The sequence below is a fragment of the Solanum verrucosum genome, unplaced genomic scaffold (assembly GCF_900185275.1).
Source record: "Solanum verrucosum unplaced genomic scaffold, falcon-dt-bn FXZP01000234.1, whole genome shotgun sequence".
Lineage (NCBI taxonomy): Eukaryota > Viridiplantae > Streptophyta > Magnoliopsida > Solanales > Solanaceae > Solanum > Solanum verrucosum.
In genome coordinates, this window is record NW_026020440.1 from 214,426 (window position 1) to 234,418 (window position 19,993).

General features: G+C 32.9%; 3 protein-coding genes across 3 annotated transcripts; 1 reads left to right on the forward strand and 2 right to left on the reverse strand.

Moving 5' to 3' along the window:
* The first annotated feature begins 3,542 nt into the window (after positions 1 to 3,542).
* Positions 3,543 to 10,149, forward strand: LOC125808195 (RNA demethylase ALKBH10B-like). The gene is made up of 7 exons (XM_049487920.1): positions 3,543 to 4,219; positions 7,796 to 7,926; positions 8,019 to 8,136; positions 8,538 to 8,648; positions 8,800 to 8,915; positions 9,006 to 9,160; positions 9,394 to 10,149. Exons 1-7 carry the CDS (start codon positions 3,691 to 3,693, stop codon positions 9,881 to 9,883), a joined length of 1,650 nt encoding a protein of 549 aa, XP_049343877.1. The 5' UTR covers positions 3,543 to 3,690; the 3' UTR covers positions 9,884 to 10,149.
* A 1,135-nt stretch (positions 10,150 to 11,284) lies between these two features.
* On the reverse strand, positions 11,285 to 13,161 carry LOC125808256 (uncharacterized). Its single transcript, XM_049487973.1, has one exon. It carries the CDS (start codon positions 13,026 to 13,028, stop codon positions 11,499 to 11,501), a length of 1,530 nt encoding a protein of 509 aa, XP_049343930.1. The 5' UTR covers positions 13,029 to 13,161; the 3' UTR covers positions 11,285 to 11,498.
* Positions 13,162 to 17,466: 4,305 nt separating this feature from the next.
* On the reverse strand, positions 17,467 to 18,662 carry LOC125808311 (probable galacturonosyltransferase-like 4). Its single transcript, XM_049488035.1, has one exon. The coding sequence runs from the start codon at positions 18,569 to 18,571 to the stop codon at positions 17,501 to 17,503; it is 1,071 nt and encodes a 356-aa protein (XP_049343992.1). The 5' UTR covers positions 18,572 to 18,662; the 3' UTR covers positions 17,467 to 17,500.
* Positions 18,663 to 19,993: the final 1,331 nt, after the last annotated feature.

Below are 19,993 nucleotides of genomic sequence, written 5' to 3' on the forward strand. Positions count from 1 at the left end.
CAAAATTGATTGACGATTGGTTCTAAAGGAAATTTAGAACCACCAAACTCTTTATCCTGGTCCGCCTCTGAATTAACAAATGACCAATGTGTTACATCACTTCTTTAATTTGTGCGCCATTTATTTTTGTTTTTCTATAAATATATCCAAGGTCCGAGTATTTTATCCAAGAAAATATCGAAAATGAAGAAGTTATCGCAAAATTATTAGAATTGATCACTAATTGGTATGGATGAATATTATTTATTGTTGTTCTTGATTCAAAGTTTGTCATGCCTCAGATCCTTGGTGAGGTGAATCAACACTCATGAGTCATGATCTTAGCATGTTCATTCTATGTATATAGATATTTTGGGTATATCGAGACTCGATCGCGATATGTTTTCAGTTTATATTATGTGATATAATAGAGGTTTTATAAATTAGTATATACGTTTCAAGTTATATTTTCAGGGTTATCGACTTCAATATGTATAAATTAAGTATTTTCTCATGTTAGTTGAAATTCAAGTTCCATATCAATTGCATATATGTTTTGTATGTATATTCAAATAGAATTAATTTGCTAGTTAAATTATAGTATCAAAATTAAGGTAGTACTCGATATATATATCAATCCACCTAGCGTATCCATGTTTAGAGTATGACAAACTTCATTATTTATGATTGAATTCTACGCATGCATATTTGTTATAATAAAAGACAATCAAATATCATATTTCTAACTACTTTGGATAAAAATAGAAATACAACAAATACTACTATGTTCGTCATCTACAATCATTTCCAAGTTAAAAATACAAAATTACGATTGTGGTACAATATTTTTTCAAATTAATATTTCTACGCACGTGTGAACCTGACTCCCTATTATAAATCAAATATATGAAATAAATATTATTACGTCATTTTGTAATATTAAAATTAACCTCTTATATATCTATTTTATTATATATTATTAAAATATGTAATTATCTCATCTGACATGCAACATGATAGTGGTTCATACTTCGTGGTAAATAATTATTCGTATTATATGTTTATATTAACTGATGAATGCACATCATATGTACACAAATATACATAATGATTATTAAATCATAACTAATAAAATATACAATTATTTTGTTAAATCACTCAAATTACGATAAATTATGTCAGTTTGGTGTAAAATTCTTCTAGTTCATGATCATTTTTTAAGGATTTAGATTTATTATTAAGGTCCTCACTCTTACAAATATTTGACTAGTAATATCTCTCGAACGTTAATTTAACTAATATTACTAATGCTTACTCGATGCAAGTAAATATTTATTATGGTTCATTTATGATTGAATCTAAATGAATGTAATTTTAAGTTAACTGATATTAATTGTCCATTTTTTTTAGAATACAAAATGAAAGTTGTGGTAATTTGACTAATTACAACTTATTTTAAAATTAATTAGAGTGAAAAATATTTATATCCCAATTTTACTGCAAATATTAACAGTAGACGTAATTCTTCAGTCATGTAAACATTTTTACATTGTATGACATTTTATCCTTTTCACTTAAAGGTATTTTACTGAAAGTTTAAATATTATTTTATCATTTTAACTTATGTTAATTTAATACTACGTGTATTATGCATGCATGTGGTCTGTGTGCGCTGACGAAGCCAAAAATTTATTAAAGAGTATCAAAATATAAAAATGTAGTCACACATAAAAAAAAATTATAATAAGGAGAATCAATTTTTTTTATAATTATGGAGAATCAAAATATAATATTTATATATAAAATAAAATTTTAATTTAGCTAAACAGTGTAATTGTTTGTGTCAATTAATAATTCATTAATGAAATGTTTTCTACATTAAATTAAAATTTATTTAAGGTATAAATACACAATCTTTCAAGAATTTATTATATAGTCTACCTCAAATTTTTAATAATTACTAGCTTTTTGTGTAATCCACATAAAGTATATACTTCTAAATTTTTTAACTCTCTTTCATTTTAAATTGTGAAAATAAATATTTTAATATTGATTGCTATTTTTTGACACTGGAAAATTATATTTATTCTAAAAAAGATTAGTTTGACTCGTTTGTTTTGTTATTGAACGTCCGTAACTTGTATATATGCTATATTATATTATTATTTCTTACTCTTTTTCAAAATAAAATTAACATGTAAATGATTTTTATCTAATTAATTAAATAATAGTTGTTATTATCGTTGCTCTTTCACCGCTCTTCCACATTTATTTGAATTCACATAATTAAATCGTAGGTAAGTTTTACCATTCATATAACTCGTGACTTTATTATTAGTTTTTTTAAAAAAAATTGAGAGCCGACAGGTAAGGAAGAAAAGTTCTAATGGAAGACCCCATCCCATATAAACGGCTTACTGAATTTCATCTACATGGTAAAAGTTTAGAAATTAAATAAATCAAATTATTAGAAATAAAATAATATATATTAATTGCATTAATAATGTGAGTATACATAAAAACGTACGTCATATATTATTGATTTAATATAAACATCAAATGGAGACATCAATATTAATAGTATTTATTAAAAGAGATTTGCTTGTATTTACTTCTTAAATGACCTAATTATTCATGTAGAAGGATTTTATCATTAATTAGTACAGATAGCTTAAGTAACTCTGGCAATTTATCTCAAAATGCCAAATTCAACTAGTAATAATAACGCATATAGTTTTTTAAAATTTATTTGTGAGGTAATTTGAGTATGATTTTTCATATTATAACGTTATTATAGTCAATTAACATCATGAAATATTATTTTTGATATTTTCCATTAATTTGGATTAATAAAATCAACTGTTTTGATGCATTTAAATTACTAATTAAACAACTTGTATTTTGTACGGCAATTTTAAATGCATTGAGAATGTCTCATTTTGTCCTTCGATTTCATTATTACTTCTTGTTTTCTAGCTTCAATTACAGCATTATGTATTGTTGTTACTATTCTCTTTCATTATATTCAACATGACTGTTTAAGTACTATACATTCCTTTTCATACTCATTTTTATTATTCTATCCGTTTTAATTTATTCGTCTTGCTTTCCTATTTAATCCGTTCTAAAAAAATACTTCTTTTTTAATAACTCTTTAATTCAAACTTTCTACTTCGCATGTTTAAAACCTCAAGATTAATTCACAATTTGATAGAACGTATCTTTTCTTTAAAACCATAAGAATCATAAATTCTTTTTATTTTCTTAAACTATGTATCAAGTCAAAACTATACAAACGAATTGAAACGACGTAAATACGTTTTACTCTAGAATCTATTGAAAATAATTTCCCTATCTTTAGAAGATAGGTATAACGTATAAGACTACGTACACATTATTCTCTCTTTAACCCCGCTTATTGCGATAAAAAATAAATTAGCAATTAAAAAACTCAAATTTGACAATTTGCCAGGGTGCTACATGGCCCACTTACCCCCCACGGACTTCCCACCCCAAAATCTCTTTGTAAAAGCCTCCAAAGAAGCCTTCTAAATACCCACCAAATCCCTCCTCCAAACCCCAAAATCTCTCTCTAAATACATTACTGCTGCAACAATTTTAGACTATTCAACATAACAAATTTTCAGCTGCCCCCCAAAAATACTGGAAACTTTCACTCACCTCATAAAATTCAACTCTGCCTGTTTCAAGATGCCGCCGGCAGCCGGCGTTGTTGCGAATTCCGATCGAGTTTCATTTGGTAATTCTATGGTTATCCCTACTGCCGGTGCTCCGGTAATCCAACAACCTCCAATGACGTCGGAAACATTCGCTAAGGATGCAATTATAGCGTGGTTCAGAGGTGAATTCGCCGCTGCAAATGCGATTATTGATGCGCTTTGTAATCATATCACTCAGCTGGAAGGCGACCGATCGGAGTATGAACCGGTTTTCTCCGCTATACATCGACGGAGACTGAATTGGATCCCGATTCTTCAGATGCAAAAGTATTATTCGATTGCTGATGTAACGCTTGAACTCCGTAAACTCGCTGCTAGAAAAGTGAGTGATAGAGTCGAGGTCGCCGACGTGAAACAGAGCGAAGTAGTGAAGGAATCGTTTAATGAGAAGATCAATTGTCACGATGAAGAGTCGGAAAATGCAGGCGGTGAAGTGGTGGATGTAGATTCAGTTAGAGATGATTCAAATGGATCGCCGGAAAGTGAGATAACGGATACAGGTAAGTATTTAATGATTTTAAAAAATATATATATTACTATTTATTTTAAAATCTTGAGCCAAGATTCAAGTGCATAAAACAAATAATTGAACGGTGTTTCAATAATCAAGAATTAAAAAATTATAGAGAATCTTCGTGTATTTTTAAATCTTATATGTAATTTTTTACTCTGTTTTTCTTATAATCTCTTGAAAGAGACTTTTCTGTGCTTGTTCTCATATAAGTATTCATATGTCTTTGCCGTTAAAGTTTTTGTTTTTTTTTTCGATGTTTGATATTTACATTAAGGTATCAAAAATTTGTGGTTTAATCTGTTTAGCTGATCGTATCTGATTGTTATTGTCACAGTTTTTTTTGTATATCTGCTCCGTATTATTTTGCTGTTATTACTACTTTGATTTGTTTGTGTAAAAGCCACTTATAATCTATTCTTTTTAAATTCGTGAAATTTAATTGGGTATGTTAGTGTAGTATTAAGGGAGGTTAAGCCTTACCACTGTAGGACCCAGTTATGAGGCTGACGCAATTTTTTTCTGAATCCGAATTTTTATCTAAGTATTAATATATTATCATTCTACCACAACTCACGTTTTAATAGTTAATGTCATTCTTGGCAAATTTCACATCACAAAATAAAATATACGGTCCGCGTAGAAACAGAGTAGAGAGTATAGTTTCAAAAGTTCTTTTCTTAATTATCTTGAAATTCATTTTAGATTGCAGTTACTATTACTAGGGAATTTTGACTTTTTCGGACGTGCTTTAAAAGTTTTTATTAGAAAATAATTTGATATTAAAAAACATTTTATGTTGTTTCTTAGGAAAAAGGTAAAACTTTATTTAAAAAAAATAAAATGAAATCGGACTTAACATATTAAATATGTTGATTCTTTCACGTTGAATCTGACTATTGGTTTTGGATCTCAATCTAATTCATCTAGGGAAAAATATCTTATTCTTGAATTTGAAATGATGGAAATTTCTTCTTTTTCCTTAAATTTAACCATTCAATATTTCAAACCTACAAATTCAATTAACTTAAATTCGCTCCACGTATAAATTTTTTAAAAAAAATGCTCTCTAGCAGAAGGTTTTTTTTCCTTCTGATGGTTGAAAATTCTCATTTCTGTTTAAAGAAAGAAAATAGTAAGTTTTTTTTTTGACAAACTGAAAAAAAAAATGACGTGAAAATTTTCTGTCAAAGTTTTCAAGCCAAAACCCAATTTGGTGTGATGAAATTCAAGTGAAAGTTGTCATCCTTCTCGACCACTTTATTTTCAAAAGAAGACCAAAATATTCAGATTTTTAGGGATGACTTTTTCAGCTTTACAATTCCAATGTCAATCCCTTTATCCGTTATTTTCTCTTTCGAATTGGAAATGAAAACTTTAGTTAAATGCTGTTGATTTCCCAATGTTTTATATAGGAAAAAAGTTTTGACAAAACCAATGTGGGGGAAAAGGGGTGTTGTAATTTTAGGTGTTTTTAGGTGCAGCAGAGAATCAGAATTCAGAAACACAGTGAGTTTCACTGTACCAATATTTGACTTGATATAAATTTATGGTCTAATATTTGAGCGAATAAAAAGAGAATTTTTAAGTTAAGTTATTTTCAATTGAAGAAATGTGATATTTTTTTTAAAGTGTTTCATATAAATTGAGACGGACGAAGAAAAATTTAGGTAAAAGAAGACGGCTCTGTTAAATAGATGCCTCGAGGTGGGTATCATAGACAGAATTGACTCATTAAATTGTTCTTACTTTATTTAGTTGTGGTCTCAAACGTGTGCTGTTTTGACGAACGTCATACCTCTGTTTTTGTTGGCTTTAGGGTTTGGCTAAAGTTTTGGCTGGAATTGACTAACCTAATTCATTAGGTTGGTTAATATTAATTCAAGTTCGTTTTGTGAAAATAATATTAGCTATAAGTTGGCCATTGAACTCTAGATACAAATAATAAAAGAATACTTTCATCATTTTAGTTTATGTGGTGGCCTAATTTATTAACTAGACAGCCGTTCAAGAAAGTATATCATCATTGAAGGCGATTGAATAGCTTTCATTGAATAATGCAAGTGGGCTGAGCTACTTCCATTCCAAGTTGTGTCTTAGTTCGGCTCGATTTAAAGAAAAGATCATATAGACACATAATCAATAAAATGATTGAGAGATTAACGAGATAGTGATTTTCACGTGCGAAGGTTGGTCCAGTACTATTACTATTTGCAGGCTTATTAGTGAAAATATATTTTCTATATAGATGTAAGATCAATACTAAAATAAATAAAAAAAGTTAGGAGTATCGAGGAAAAAATCTTAAATCACCCAGTTGTCTTTGGGGGGACTGTTTAATTTTGGTTCACTTTTTGTGTGATCCAATAATTTTGGGGGTTTGGGCCAAGGCACTTGTTGTAGTATTCCGTATTCATTTGGTAGGTTTATAGTGTGGGCCACCTGCCTTGTCTCTCTTTCCTCTCCAAGTGTTAGTGCTGGCTGCTTTCATTTTCTTGTCGCAATGCTATAATGGAACGCCGGAAAGTTCTGTCCCCTCTATATCTTTTTGGTCTTAAATTAGACATATACTAATATTATAAAATGATTTTGTTGCTTAGTATATGCTTTTAAAAACGAATATGCTCATTAATATTAGCAACAAATGGTATAACTTGATCATGTTGCTAACCAATTTATCAATCTACTAGTTCACCTTTAAAAACTACGAGAGAATGATCAGCGAAGTCAGTTGATTATAATATCTTAAGTTATTGAATTCTAAATTAATAGTTTATACAGATTTGATAAATTTTTTAAAGACAAATATAAGATTTGAATCAAAATTACTGAGTTCGGCACTCACAAACAGTATTGTTGCTCCACCCATGACTCTTACCTTTTTGTGTGTTATTAATATTGGTTAGGTGAACACTAATGGAGTTGGAACTGTAGCACTTGTTTGGTATCATTATGTGGGGACTAGTTGATTTTGCCCCGTTCTTTTACTGTGGCTTAATGTTATATATGGTGTCATTTCCATCAATATAAACGTGGTCAACGATAAATAGATTACATTTTATGCCATGATAAAAGAGTATTGTATTTTTCAGTTTTTCTTTTCTTTTTTGGTAAGGGACGTAATTTTGCCCATTTGCCAAATTCAGCCAGAACTAACACTCTTAACACCAATGCTAATATTGTGTCTACAAGAAAAATATTTAACTCATAACCAGAGTAATATGTTTATTGATGATATACTTATTAGTTGAAAATATGTTTTAAATGTATTAGCACTTATATTGTTGAAAAATTTACGTTTAACACACTTAACAACTTTGTTAAAGATTGTGTCTGCAAAAAAACTACTAACTCATAATGAGTAACAATGGTCATGTCAAACTGTCAATGGACATAGTGAAATTGCTTTCAAATATGCATTATCAAGGTTTCTTGTTATTGCCAAGATATATGATCAAGCATGTTACAGTGATCCGTTACTTCAACTAACTAGCTAGTGGAATTTTACTTGCATCATTGTGGATGGAGAATACACATATTTTAATTGCTTACTTTTATTTTATAGGATCTCAAGAAGTACAGCATTTCCTGGATTCTGATGAATTTTGCACAAACCATGAAAACTGCGAGGCGAGGCATGACCAGATGAAGATGACAAAGGGTTTTGTATCAAAGGAACCAGTCAAAGGACATATGGTAAGTCCTCCATTTCCTTGTTATTTTACATCCATTTTGGTAGGATATGAATGTTGTGAAGATCTTAAACTTCCCTACATTGTTGCTGGCAGGTGAATGTTGTGAGAGGTCTCAAGTTATTCGAAGACGTTTTTACTACGAATGAAATCTCTAAATTAGATGACCTTGTGAATGAACTTCGAGTTGCTGGTCAAAATGGTGAACTCTCAGGTGGATCCTGTGATTCGTGACGCTTTTATAGTTATTGTTGTTTCCTTTTTGGGGCGAAGTTATGAGATAGTAAAAGGACACCTTCTGTAGGTTTGCTGGAGCAGGTTTGAGCATTTGTTTTTTCTTTATGACTAATTGCAGCAGCCTTAAAATCATTGTTTGTGACTTGGTGCTTGAGGTTGATGCCTGACTTTGTGTTCACTTAAAACTTCTCTTTTGCTTATAATCTGATGAATCAAACAAGCACCAAAAACATCAACTAAAGTTAAACTTCTTTTACTTCTTTTTTTGGTAGCCTTGTCAAGTTTTGCGACACCAGCAATGTCAAGTCTGATTTACTATTTACTTCTCCAATGTGTGATCTTGGATAAGTTCCTGATTGATCTGTGACTGTGTTTCAGGTGAAACCTTTATTCTGTACAACCAGCAGGTGAAGGGCAGCAAAAGAGAGCTAATTCAGCTTGGTGCACCAATTTTTGAGCATGTAAAAGAGGACGCCGCATGTCAGAAGAGTAAGTAAAAACGCGTCTTAAAACATACCACCTGTTGTTGCTATTTGTGGTTTTACAAGATTTGACCATTGTCCCCCAATTCTCCTCAACTTTAATCTCCAGTTCTAATTCTTTCATACCTATCATAACTTGGAAAAATGCCAACTTTCAGGTCACAATGAGCCCATTCCAGCCCTTCTGCAAGGTGTCATAAACCACCTGATTCAGTGGCATCTAATATCAGAGAATAGAAGACCTAACAGCTGCATCATCAACTTTTTTGATGAGGTATTTGCATTTATTCTAGAGTTATGTTGGCCTGCAACATTTTTATCAGTATAAAAATGAAGCCTAAATGCTTGTCTGCTGCTATTTTAGGGGGAGTATTCACAGCCTTTCCTGAAACCACCTCACTTGGAACAGCCAGTGTCCACCCTTGTCCTAGCTGACTCAATGATGGCATTTGGGCGAACACTTGTATCCGACAGTGAAGGGAACTACAAAGGCTCGCTCATGCTTTCTCTAAAAGAGGGGTATGTACTTCATTTATTGTAGGTTCTTTACACTGATGAAGCTTTTGCTCTGTAGTTCAGATTGGCTCAGTAATTACAATCTTATTTTATAGATGAATGGACTTTGCCGGAGTTTCAGCCATAACATGAAATATTTTCTTCAATTTTTGTTGAAGTTCCATTGATGATCATCCCTCTAAAACAAATGACCATTCTTATGTTTGGTTTTGCTACCTGTTGTTTAATATTTGCAGGTCTCTTTTGGTCATGAGGGGAAACAGTGCTGATATGGCCAGACATGCTATGTGCTCATCTCCTAACAAAAGAGTTACGATCACATTCTTCAAAGTCAGAACAGAGATGGGAAACAACTTTTCAGAAGCTGCTCCTCTGACTAGAGCCATGACCATATGGCAACCTGGTGTTCCAACACAATATGCAACTGCAAATAGAGCACACAATGGTTATGAGCCAATGGATATGATCCCCAAATGGGGGGGTGTTGTTCGATCTCCGGTGGTTATGCTGGCACCACTGCGTCCAGTAGTTATGAATCCCCGGAGGGCTCCTCGTGGTGGTACTGGTGTATTTCTGCCATGGAATGGTGGATCCAGAAAACCTGCAAAGCATCTTCCACCACGTGCTCAAAGAGGACGGTTCCTTGCACTACCTCCCCCTGGTGACTCGCCTAAATCAGAGACCGCTTCAGAACCAAGTTTGGATCTTGATGGCAAATCCCCATAGATTCTCCAGTTTGAAGTCTTTAAATACCCTTTGTAGCTGAAGGGGCTTTCTCCTACTGTGTACAATGAGTGAGCATGAATTTGCTTTCTTTTTTCTTATGGTTTTTCAAAGGTTTTCCTTCTCTTTTTTATTTACGTAGAGACTAGGCATTGGCTGCTATACCTGTTCACCTATGTGATAGGCTTTAGAGATTACTGAGCTTAGGTAAATGGAGTGTATATTAGCCAAACAACAGGCTGAATTTTGTATTAAAGTTTTCATTTTTACACCAGTCTCTTTTAAGGTCAGTAGGGAATCATTTTAGGTAATTAACTATGTCTGGTTTATGTGGTTATCTGGAATTCATCATTATTGACTGATACAGCCTCAACATCCCAATTTTATAAAGACATGTTCACTTTATAAATCAAGAACTGGACATAACAATCTTGATTCAAACTAGAAAATTTACGAAGAATGGAAATTAGCACAATTGAACTAACTGTATTATTGATTCAGCCTCCTTGGTACTATGTTTTCTAGTTATAAAACTTACATTACCTTGTGAACAAAATACTTGTCTTTAAGTTATCATTTCCCAGATCATATGTTGAAGGCCAGTAATAGTCGTTTTTTTTAGGTAATTATTATATTTGGTTTTCATGTTTCCTGAACCGAATTCCATCTTTATTGATCCATTCACCCTCAGCATGCAGTTTTTGCTTTAAAATGCCTCAGTATTTAGGGCACTTCCAGTATATGCCAAGTGAAATTTGGTCTAAACTTCCTCTCGAGTCCCCAGTCTTGTCAATAGACATGAAGGACTGCACTTCCCTTTTGTATCTAGTTTATACTCGACCACCCTACCTTCTTTCCCTTTTTAATGCCACTTTCTGTTATTACAGATAAACACAACAACTTGATGCACCTTCAGACACTGATTTCCGAAGAAAGAAGCTAGTTATGTTGATTAAGGTGGGGCGCGTTTCATTTCTTCCTCCCAAATAGAAGCTTTATCCAAATGAACATTCTCTGCGGACTGCAGAGTTGCCTTCTTTTATTGTTGTTATGCTTATATAAGTGGCTGAAACTGGTCGACCAACGAGAAATTAAGCTATGATATGATGTGAGTAAATGACCACCTAAGGGAACGTACTAAGAAAGCATTTAATTTGCACAAGAATATACATCAAGCACCGCAAAGGGATAACATGATAGCAGGACAAATACCACATTGTAAGCATTAATAACATGATTCCAAAGAACTGAACACACTTCACAGGGGAGTTCATAAATGCAACAGAAAAATGGGATAGCATTTTGTCTATGAACATCATTGCTTTCATTCAAATTTCCCAAGTATACTAAGGGCACAAAACATGTTCACATAATAAATGAACAGCTGGACATGGAAATCGCGACTATTAAACTAAAAGTTCAATAAAAAGAATGAAAATCATGAAGCACAATTAAACAAACTGCCTGAGGCAATAAACATTATCTTACTTTACTAGGTTTCAAGCTTTAAAGTTTAGTTCTTGAGTTCTGTTGTGTGCTGACTGCTTTGACATCCAGCTTTCTGCATATCTTAAGCTTGATTCACAATCTAAAAGCTTTCACAGGCTCATCATCATCTTCAATCCCAACTCAAATCCTCATCGTCCTCTTCAACACTAAGTCTCTTCCTCAAATCATCTCTATTGGAGCTTGCAACATGAGAAGTTGCCTTTTTGTCATCAATACCGTCAACGTCCTCAATCTCATCCCAATCCAAGTCGTCCTCATCGGCCCCAGTCTTTTGACTTGAAGCAATAGAGACATCACCATTTTTGCCTGATCCATCCTTATCAGTTTTCCCCTCTGAACCTTTTACTACCCCTTCCTCCTTTTTAACCAGAAGAGTAACTTCAGTGTCTTCTTTCTTACTATCTTTGTTATTTTCAACTGATTCTACGACCTTGCTCTTGCCACCACCATCTACATTAGACTGATTCTCTTCTTTTCTATCAACAGCAGCTGAACTTATAGTTTGTGATTCATCACTATGAGTGGCCTGTTTTACAACATTTGTTGAATCCTGCTTGCTTGGTTCACTTTTATCAACGTTGGTCGAATCTTGCTTGATTGGTTCACTTTTATTGGTAGGCACTTCATTTGCAACGTTGGTCGAATCCTGCTTGCTTGGTTCACTTTTATTAGCAGGCACTTCCTTTGCAACGTTGGTCGAATCTTGAGTGGCAGATTCTTTCTTTACATCATTGACAGAGCTTTCAACAACAGAACCCTCTTTTCCCTTCTCATCGACTTTCGATTTGGCAATGCTCTCTTGTTCATTATCGTCTTCATCATCGACATCCCAAGACAATTCTTCTTCATCATCTATAGATATTGCTCTCTTCACAAGATTAGCTCTTACACTCTCTTGTTGCTTAAGCTTATACACTTTATAAAAATATCGACACCAAAATGTCTCATTATCAACTTCATTAGGCACAACCCTTTTGTATATACCTTCCAAAGATCCATTTTCTTCAATCAAAATCTCAACTTCCTTACTCTTCTCTTTCAACTCAAACTCAGATTTCCATTTCTTATACTCCTCCAAATCCTCAGGATCCATACAGAACGTATTCGGATCACTTTGAATATTCATCAATTGAGATTCAAACCGACTGTACCGACCCGAATTCAAGGTCCGATTCGCATCTGGGGTTTCGGGTTCGGCATCAGAGGAAGCGAGAAGAGTATCTTTACCTTGTGATATAATCTCAGTTGTCGATTTGATAACGCCGTCAATTGCGTGGCTGACTGTAGTTCCGACCTCGATCGAGTTAGGAAGATCCTTAACAGCCCGACTAGCTACTTCACGGAACAATTCGGTTTCTTTCTTCAACCCGGATCCGAATTCCTGCAGATCCCGACGGTATGTCTCGAGTACTGATTCCGATCGGGTTGATAATGTCTTCAACAAACCTCCGAAACTCCAAACACCACCATCACCGCCGTCGTCGGCGGTTGAATCAGATCGTGAATTGGGTTTTTCAAGATTCTGATCCGGGTCAACTTCCTTTTCAGGTGATTGTTCCGGTGAAGAATCTTGGGGCTTTTTGGGTAGTGGAGGGTCCGGTTCCGGATCATCTGATAAGATGGATTTGAAGAAATCCATAAATTAGTGAAGCAGTGGAATGAAGAATCGATTTGAGTGTTGTGATTATTCGGTTCTGTCAAAGTGTCAATCTTGAAGACGATGTTGTTGCCAGTTGGCAGTTCCCATTCTCAGAGAAAGACTTCATTGGTGGGCCTTTGTTTTGCTTTGGACTCACTCTTTTTCATATACTGGACTGTTTTTACAATGTTGGGCCTAAAATGTGTTGTTTAAGGGAAAATTTAAGAAAAAAGAGCAACTTTCATATATAACAAACATAAAAATTATATTTGTACGCTATAGCTATAGTTTACATAATTGTGCTCCATAACAAACATAAATATGTATATTTTGCTATATATATATAAAAGAAAGCAATTGTATAATTTGTTTCGGTATACATATACAAAAGATCAATTGTATAATTTGTGTTTGTATAAAGCGAGAAAGAGAGAAAGACAAAAGAAAACTGGGCAGGGAAAGATCATAAGTGTATAGGACGAAAATATGTGTATTTGTATTTGTATATACAATTTTCTCTCGCTTTATACAAACACAAACGCAATGTATACATTTGTGTTTGTATAAAGTGAGAGAGGCGAGAGAGAGTGACGAGCGAGATCTGAGATCTGAGAGAGGGGAACTAAAATATATGTATATATACAATTTTCACTCGCTTTATACAAAAACAAACACATTTTATACATTTGTGTTTGTATAAAAGCGAGAGAGGCGAGGGAGACTACCCAGCGAGAACGAGAGTGGCGAGCGAGATTCACCACGGAGAGAGGCGAAATAGTAACAGTTTGCTATGGGGTACAATTAAATCAAACTATGGTTATATCATTTAATTTAAATTAATAATTTGCTATTATATACAATTTTCCCTATAGTAAATTATACCTATATATTTTTTAAATAACTAGGTATGTTACCACAACTTCAACATTTTGGATTTAATATTTAGTGAGAGACATTCAAATACACATATCCCTAAAAAAATAGTCAAGATTGGTTATATGCACACTTGAAGCATCCCTAATTAACGTCTTCGTTTCAATCAACTCTCTTTCTTACTTCTCTCCCGCATGGGTGAAAAAGAGTCGTCGGAGAATTCTAATGCACTCTTTTTGTCTTTCGTTCAGTTTGATTAGTGCTTCTCGTATTTGCATTACTGAGTCACTTGGTTGGTGAAATCACTCTAAAATTTAAGTTTGACTTGTTTCGTGTATGCATGGGGCAGTGGCGGAGCTAAAATTTTGTCTTAGGAGTGTCAAAATATAAAGAAGTAAAATCGTGTAGAAGCCAAGAAGTGTCAATATATAATATATAAACATAAAACATATATTTTTATTCTAGCTATACAATGTAATTTTCCGATAAAGGGGTGTCGGTCGACACCTCTTAACTCCGCCACTGCATGGGGGCGGGGGGCGATGAGGGGAACGAACACCTAAAACTATATATTGTATGTATGTTATATGCGTACGTCAAGTAGTTGTTGGCGTCTCTATTGAGAGAGTCTCACTAGTCACTGATGAGTTTTTAGATACACATAAATATATCTTGTATATATGGTACGAAAATACATAATCATAAATATATTATATCGATCACACACATTAATATCTAATCCTAATTGAAATCATGAGAATATAGTATCTGATTTTAACTATACGTGTTTCCAAAGCAGAGATTGAATATATGTGACGTCAATTGTATGTGTGACCAACTAGATCCAATTAATATAACGAAGAATAACTTATGTAACTACTCAAACATTGTATGTGTGACCAATTGTGTGTTACACCAACAAATTGATGTATGTGTAACTTACGTAAGAAATGGTCAAGTAATGAAGAATAACTTATGTGCAACAAATAGGGAAATATACGGTTTAAATTCAAGATTCTGAGTACATGAATGGAAGGAACCTGCAAATAGATACAATAATGTAAAAGTGACATTTAACAGAGACATTTATCTTTTGAAGATTGAAATGTGAATTATGCTAAGAAAAGGGTGTATTTGTCTTTTAAGTTTCTAGTAACGCTGAGGCGGATCTAGATAGATTTCCAAGTGTATGAGTTCAAAACTTTAGTCCTTTTTAGTTATTGAGTTATGATCGACAAATACAAAGTTTACATTAAAGATATTAAGTTTGGCAGAATCCGTAATCAATTTCACCCTCGCACTCATAGTAATGGTATAATTTTTTTATATATAATTATATCATTTTAGTATGAAAGAAAATATTTTATGAAAATTTTAATTTTCTCATATTTGATTGGTCAAATAAAAATACTTTCTCAGAAAAAATATATTTTATTTGACCAATCCCATCGTTGTGCCCCATCCTTGTCTAGATTATTGTTACATAGAAATGTTCTTCAAACAACATACTCACTTCGTCCCATATTAGTTGGAAGATAATTTTACCAATTCGCCCCGTAAAAGACTTCTTGGAAATTTTAGGGAAAAAAGTCTGAAATATATTCGAATTTTGATCGAAATTGTTGTAACAATACTGAACTTTGGAAAGGACCTTTTACCCCCTACACTATTTAATAGTGTATTTTAAAGGTATATATGTGTCCACATGGACATCATAAATATTGCATCATTATAAATAGTAATGTGTCCACGTGGGCACATATACACCTTTAAAATACACTATTAAATAGTGCATGGGGTAAAAGGTCCTTCATAAAGTTTGGTATCGTAAAAACAATTTCGGCCAAAGTTGAAGTATTTTTCAGACCTTTTTCCCGAAATTTTACAAACAAATGTAAACACTTTCAAAAAGAATTACTTGAAGGCTAATATAGAAAAAAGTTAATTAATATTTTCTTGATTTAGTAAGATGGACAACTAATATGGAACAACTATTTTTAGTATAACGATCAACTAATATGGGAGAGAGGAAAGTATTCTACTGACTTAATCTACACCAAAAAAAATAAGTAAAAAGATTCACCTCAAGAAAAAACATTTTCCATCCAAGGAAGATGGATAAATAAAGGATAGGATAAAATGCTTTTGGGTAGATAGAGCAAAGAATCACACTACCAAAAAAAAAGGTGTTAATGTTGCCCAACTCACTAAGAATAGAATCATTTTGTTTTCAACTTTTTGGCTCATCATATATTAATAATACACATGCTACTACTTGCTAGTACCACAAACAGTAAGTCCATCAACAACATAAAAATCAATGGACAAAAGAGGCCAAATTCATAATTCTCAATCATCAAGCATATGCAATCGCCTCTTTAACTTCATCATCAACACAATTTGGGTGACTATGGGCAATCAAATCCCTATTGAATCACCAAAAGAAATCAAAAATATGAATGGTGCTATAGAAATCGAGTTCAGACACATGGAGATAGTTGGACCAAAGAAAATCGTGAGCATCAAAGAAACAACTCAAAAAAGAAATGAAGCTAAGCAAATTCCATCAGTACCAACACCAACACCAACACCAACATCGACATCACCAGCAAGACGAAGACATTTTATAAACGTGGCTTCCAACATTAATGAGAAGACGGAAGCCTTCATAAAGAGTAAGAAGGAAGCTTTACGCAAGTCTTACAATAATGATCCGGTCAAGAAAACTTAGCTACTATAATTATTTCTCGCGTATAGTTGTCTTCTACTTCTTTTTTCGTCAGAAGTTATATCCAAGATTTAAACTTGATGGATTTATACTACTAAATACATTACATCTTTATAATTACGCGTTCATGATTTTGTATTTGTTGAAATTTTAGTGATCTTTTCTTTACATATTCAACAACATCGTTGGCTGGTTGATTCATCTTTACGTTGAAATTGACTTTCAAAATCTAAGGCTGCACATCCCCCTAGGAATACGAAAGTTTACTTGTCTTGTGATTGCGTTAAGTCTCATCTAATATATAGATCTACCTGATCGATGAACACTCAAACCAGAGAGAAATGAAGGAGGAAACAGAGTTAACAGAGTATGACAACACTAGCCATCTTAATCAAATTTAAAAATATAGTAAAGCTAATTATAGATACTGTAATTATATATTCATGTGTTGGAACTTGGAAGCTAACAAAAACAAACTATAGTGTAGTATATAAGAGGAATTAATCATTGTGATTCTTTGCTTATAACCATCTTTCTTTATAATACATAAAATGATCATGTGTTAGAAACTAACAAAAATAAACTATGAAGTATCTATTTATGTTCTCACTTTGACAATTTTTTTTAATTTTTTTTTTTTGCTTTTCTTATTTGATGCTTGCTTCTCTTCCTAATGCAAAACATGCTTCCCTCAAACCTTACATATAAATGTTTCAGCATTTGTGCCATGGATTGACTCATCAGAGCGGATCTACAGGATAACATGTGGGTCCACATGAACTCAGTAGCTTTTGCTCATATGTTTTTTTTTTTTTGATATTAAGAAATTCATTAGATATCTATGTATCCTGGATCCGTCATTTGTGACATGTTACTCCTCGAATGAATGTCTAGAGGAACGGTAAAGATCATAAGGAGCCCATAGATGATCAACGCCACACGGTTTTCTTGAATCCAATCTCAACCATGGCTTGCCTTTGCCACTCCAATGTAGAAGGCTAATTGGTCCAGGATGCAATTCCCTACATTTACCTTCAACATTATCACCACCTAATCCATGTTGATTCCATCTATGATCAATTGGCATTATATTTCCTGCTAAAACAAGCAAAAATGGAGGCAATGACCCCAATTGATATATCCTTTTTTGCTTTTGAAGAACCATCCAATCCTCTACTTTTTTCGTATAATTTCCATGTCTCCATTTATCCACATCCATTACCAACACCCCTGTGTTGAAATAACACGGTTTTCGCCCTTCAAATGTTCTTGGCATATACGGATCAGACCAAAACGCTTCAGTAAAATAAACGGTGAAATTTGCTTGACAATATTCGGGTGCTGCCAAAACCTTGTCACCTAAATCAACCTTCCATAACTTCGCGATGTCATCAACCATGACAAGGTCAGAATCAAGATAAATAACGCGTTTCACCTCATTAGGTATCAAATTAGCCAAATAAATCCTCGCGTAATTCAAAGGTTGATCTAAAGCTTGACGTATAGACTTAGAAATTAAGCCACGTACCCTATGGACATCAAATCGATACACCTTAAAATTAAGGTAAGGAAATGTTGTCTTAATACTCGAAAACACCTCATGCTCATGTCTTACCCATAGGAAATGAAACGTGACATCTTCAGGGCACGTTGAATGTTGGAGTATCGATAACACTGCAGCCATAGTACCTCGCAAATAATTAGCATCAAGTGTCATGGCCACATGAATTCGATCCATGACCAAATTATTACCACAAGTCTCCCCATTGCGAAATGCAGGGGCCTCACGGAATACAGAAGAGTTTGACCCAACCCGTCCATCTGACACCTGAATGTTAACGTTGTCGGTGTTTGTGGTTGTGATCAAGGAGGTTTGATGGGAAAGCAAGAGAGACAGGAGGCCAAGGAGAGGAAGAGAAGAAGAAAGGCTCCAAAAGGCCATCCAGCTCTTTGCATTTGAAATAGTAATAATATTAATGTTAAGTTTAGGAGAAAGGAAAGAGAAGCAGCCATTAGAGGCTGGTTAAGAGAGGTTACAAATCATTGATTCATAAAAGAAAATGGAAGGATAAAAATGTTAGGTATAATTGTGAGGGACACAACAACTTATGGAGGATTATTCTAAGGACCCTTATATTTTTTTTGTGTCATCCAGGTTATCGGTTGGTTCAATAACGGATTAGCAGTTATCAAACAGTTATCACACGATGTATCGGCTAATCTTTACCTTTTTTTTTTCATGAACAAGGAGTTCTTTTCACTATTTTCAATGCAGTTAAATTATAAATTTTGCTAAAAGATATAGATTAATAGTAATATAATAGTTAATATATGAACCGAAAAGGAAATTGAATAATCCGCCTTCACACCAATAATCCGTTGATTATAAAATTCTAATCCATTAACCAAACGTTTATTCAATAACTCAATACTAATAAGCTAATTTTGCGGTTGACTTATCGATTATCGATTATGGAACGATTTGAACACCCCTATTAGGAATATAATGGACATTTGGTATTTGATTTATAATTTTAAATTATGAAACAAATCAGAATTTTAATCGAACCATAATTGTTTGCAATTATCATATCCAAACCGGATTATAAAGTAGTGCAAATAAATAAAAAGTGCATTGGTGTAAATTACTCGTGGAAACTTAAAAATTAAAATAGTTAGAACATTTCCATATTCAGGACTCAGGAGCAATTGCTAGAGTGATAAAATATGAATGTTTATGCACTAAAATCTAAACTATATATTTATGTATATAAAATTATAAATAGTAGGTATATAATTTGTCGGTTCAATTTGATTATTTTTTCTATATTTTGGAAGAAAAACAAAATTAAATTAAATATTATCAATTTTTTAAAATGTAAAATCAAATCAATCACAAATAAAATCAGGCTGATTTGATTTTTTAAAGGTTTGAATTGATTTTTTTCCAAATTATGAACACCCTTAACAGTGATATTTGAACCAATTTGTGATTACTATTATTTTAATAAATAATCTAAAATATTTATTACTATGCTAAATTTTTATTAAGTTTTTCAATTTTCATTTAATTAATATGGAAAATAAAATTACAAAATAAAGACATGTTAAGAGATTTTTGTATTGAGATAACTTGGGAAATATTTAAATTGCAGGTTTTGCATGCAAAGTAAAAGTTGAAAACGCCTATCATGCAGAATTATTAGCTTTGCTTCATGGTCTGAACCAAGCTCAAAGAAATAATATTAAACAATCGTTGGTAGAAATCGATTTCTAGGTATTACTCAACACTCTAAGGGGTCGTTTGGTAGAGTGTATAAGAATAATGTTGAATATGATGTATTAGTAATGCATGCATTAGTAA

Coding starts and splice junctions, on each gene's coding strand:
- LOC125808311 (XM_049488035.1), bottom strand. CDS start 18,571: ATGGCCTTTTGGAGCCTTTCTTCTTCTCTTCCTCTCCTTGGCCTCCTG.
- LOC125808256 (XM_049487973.1), bottom strand. CDS start 13,028: ATGGATTTCTTCAAATCCATCTTATCAGATGATCCGGAACCGGACCCT.
- LOC125808195 (XM_049487920.1), top strand. CDS start 3,691: ATGCCGCCGGCAGCCGGCGTTGTTGCGAATTCCGATCGAGTTTCATTT. Junction 8,649..8,799: donor GGACGCCGCATGTCAGAAGA/GTAAGTAAAAAC, acceptor GCCAACTTTCAG/GTCACAATGAGCCCATTCCA. Junction 8,916..9,005: donor TCATCAACTTTTTTGATGAG/GTATTTGCATTT, acceptor CTGCTATTTTAG/GGGGAGTATTCACAGCCTTT.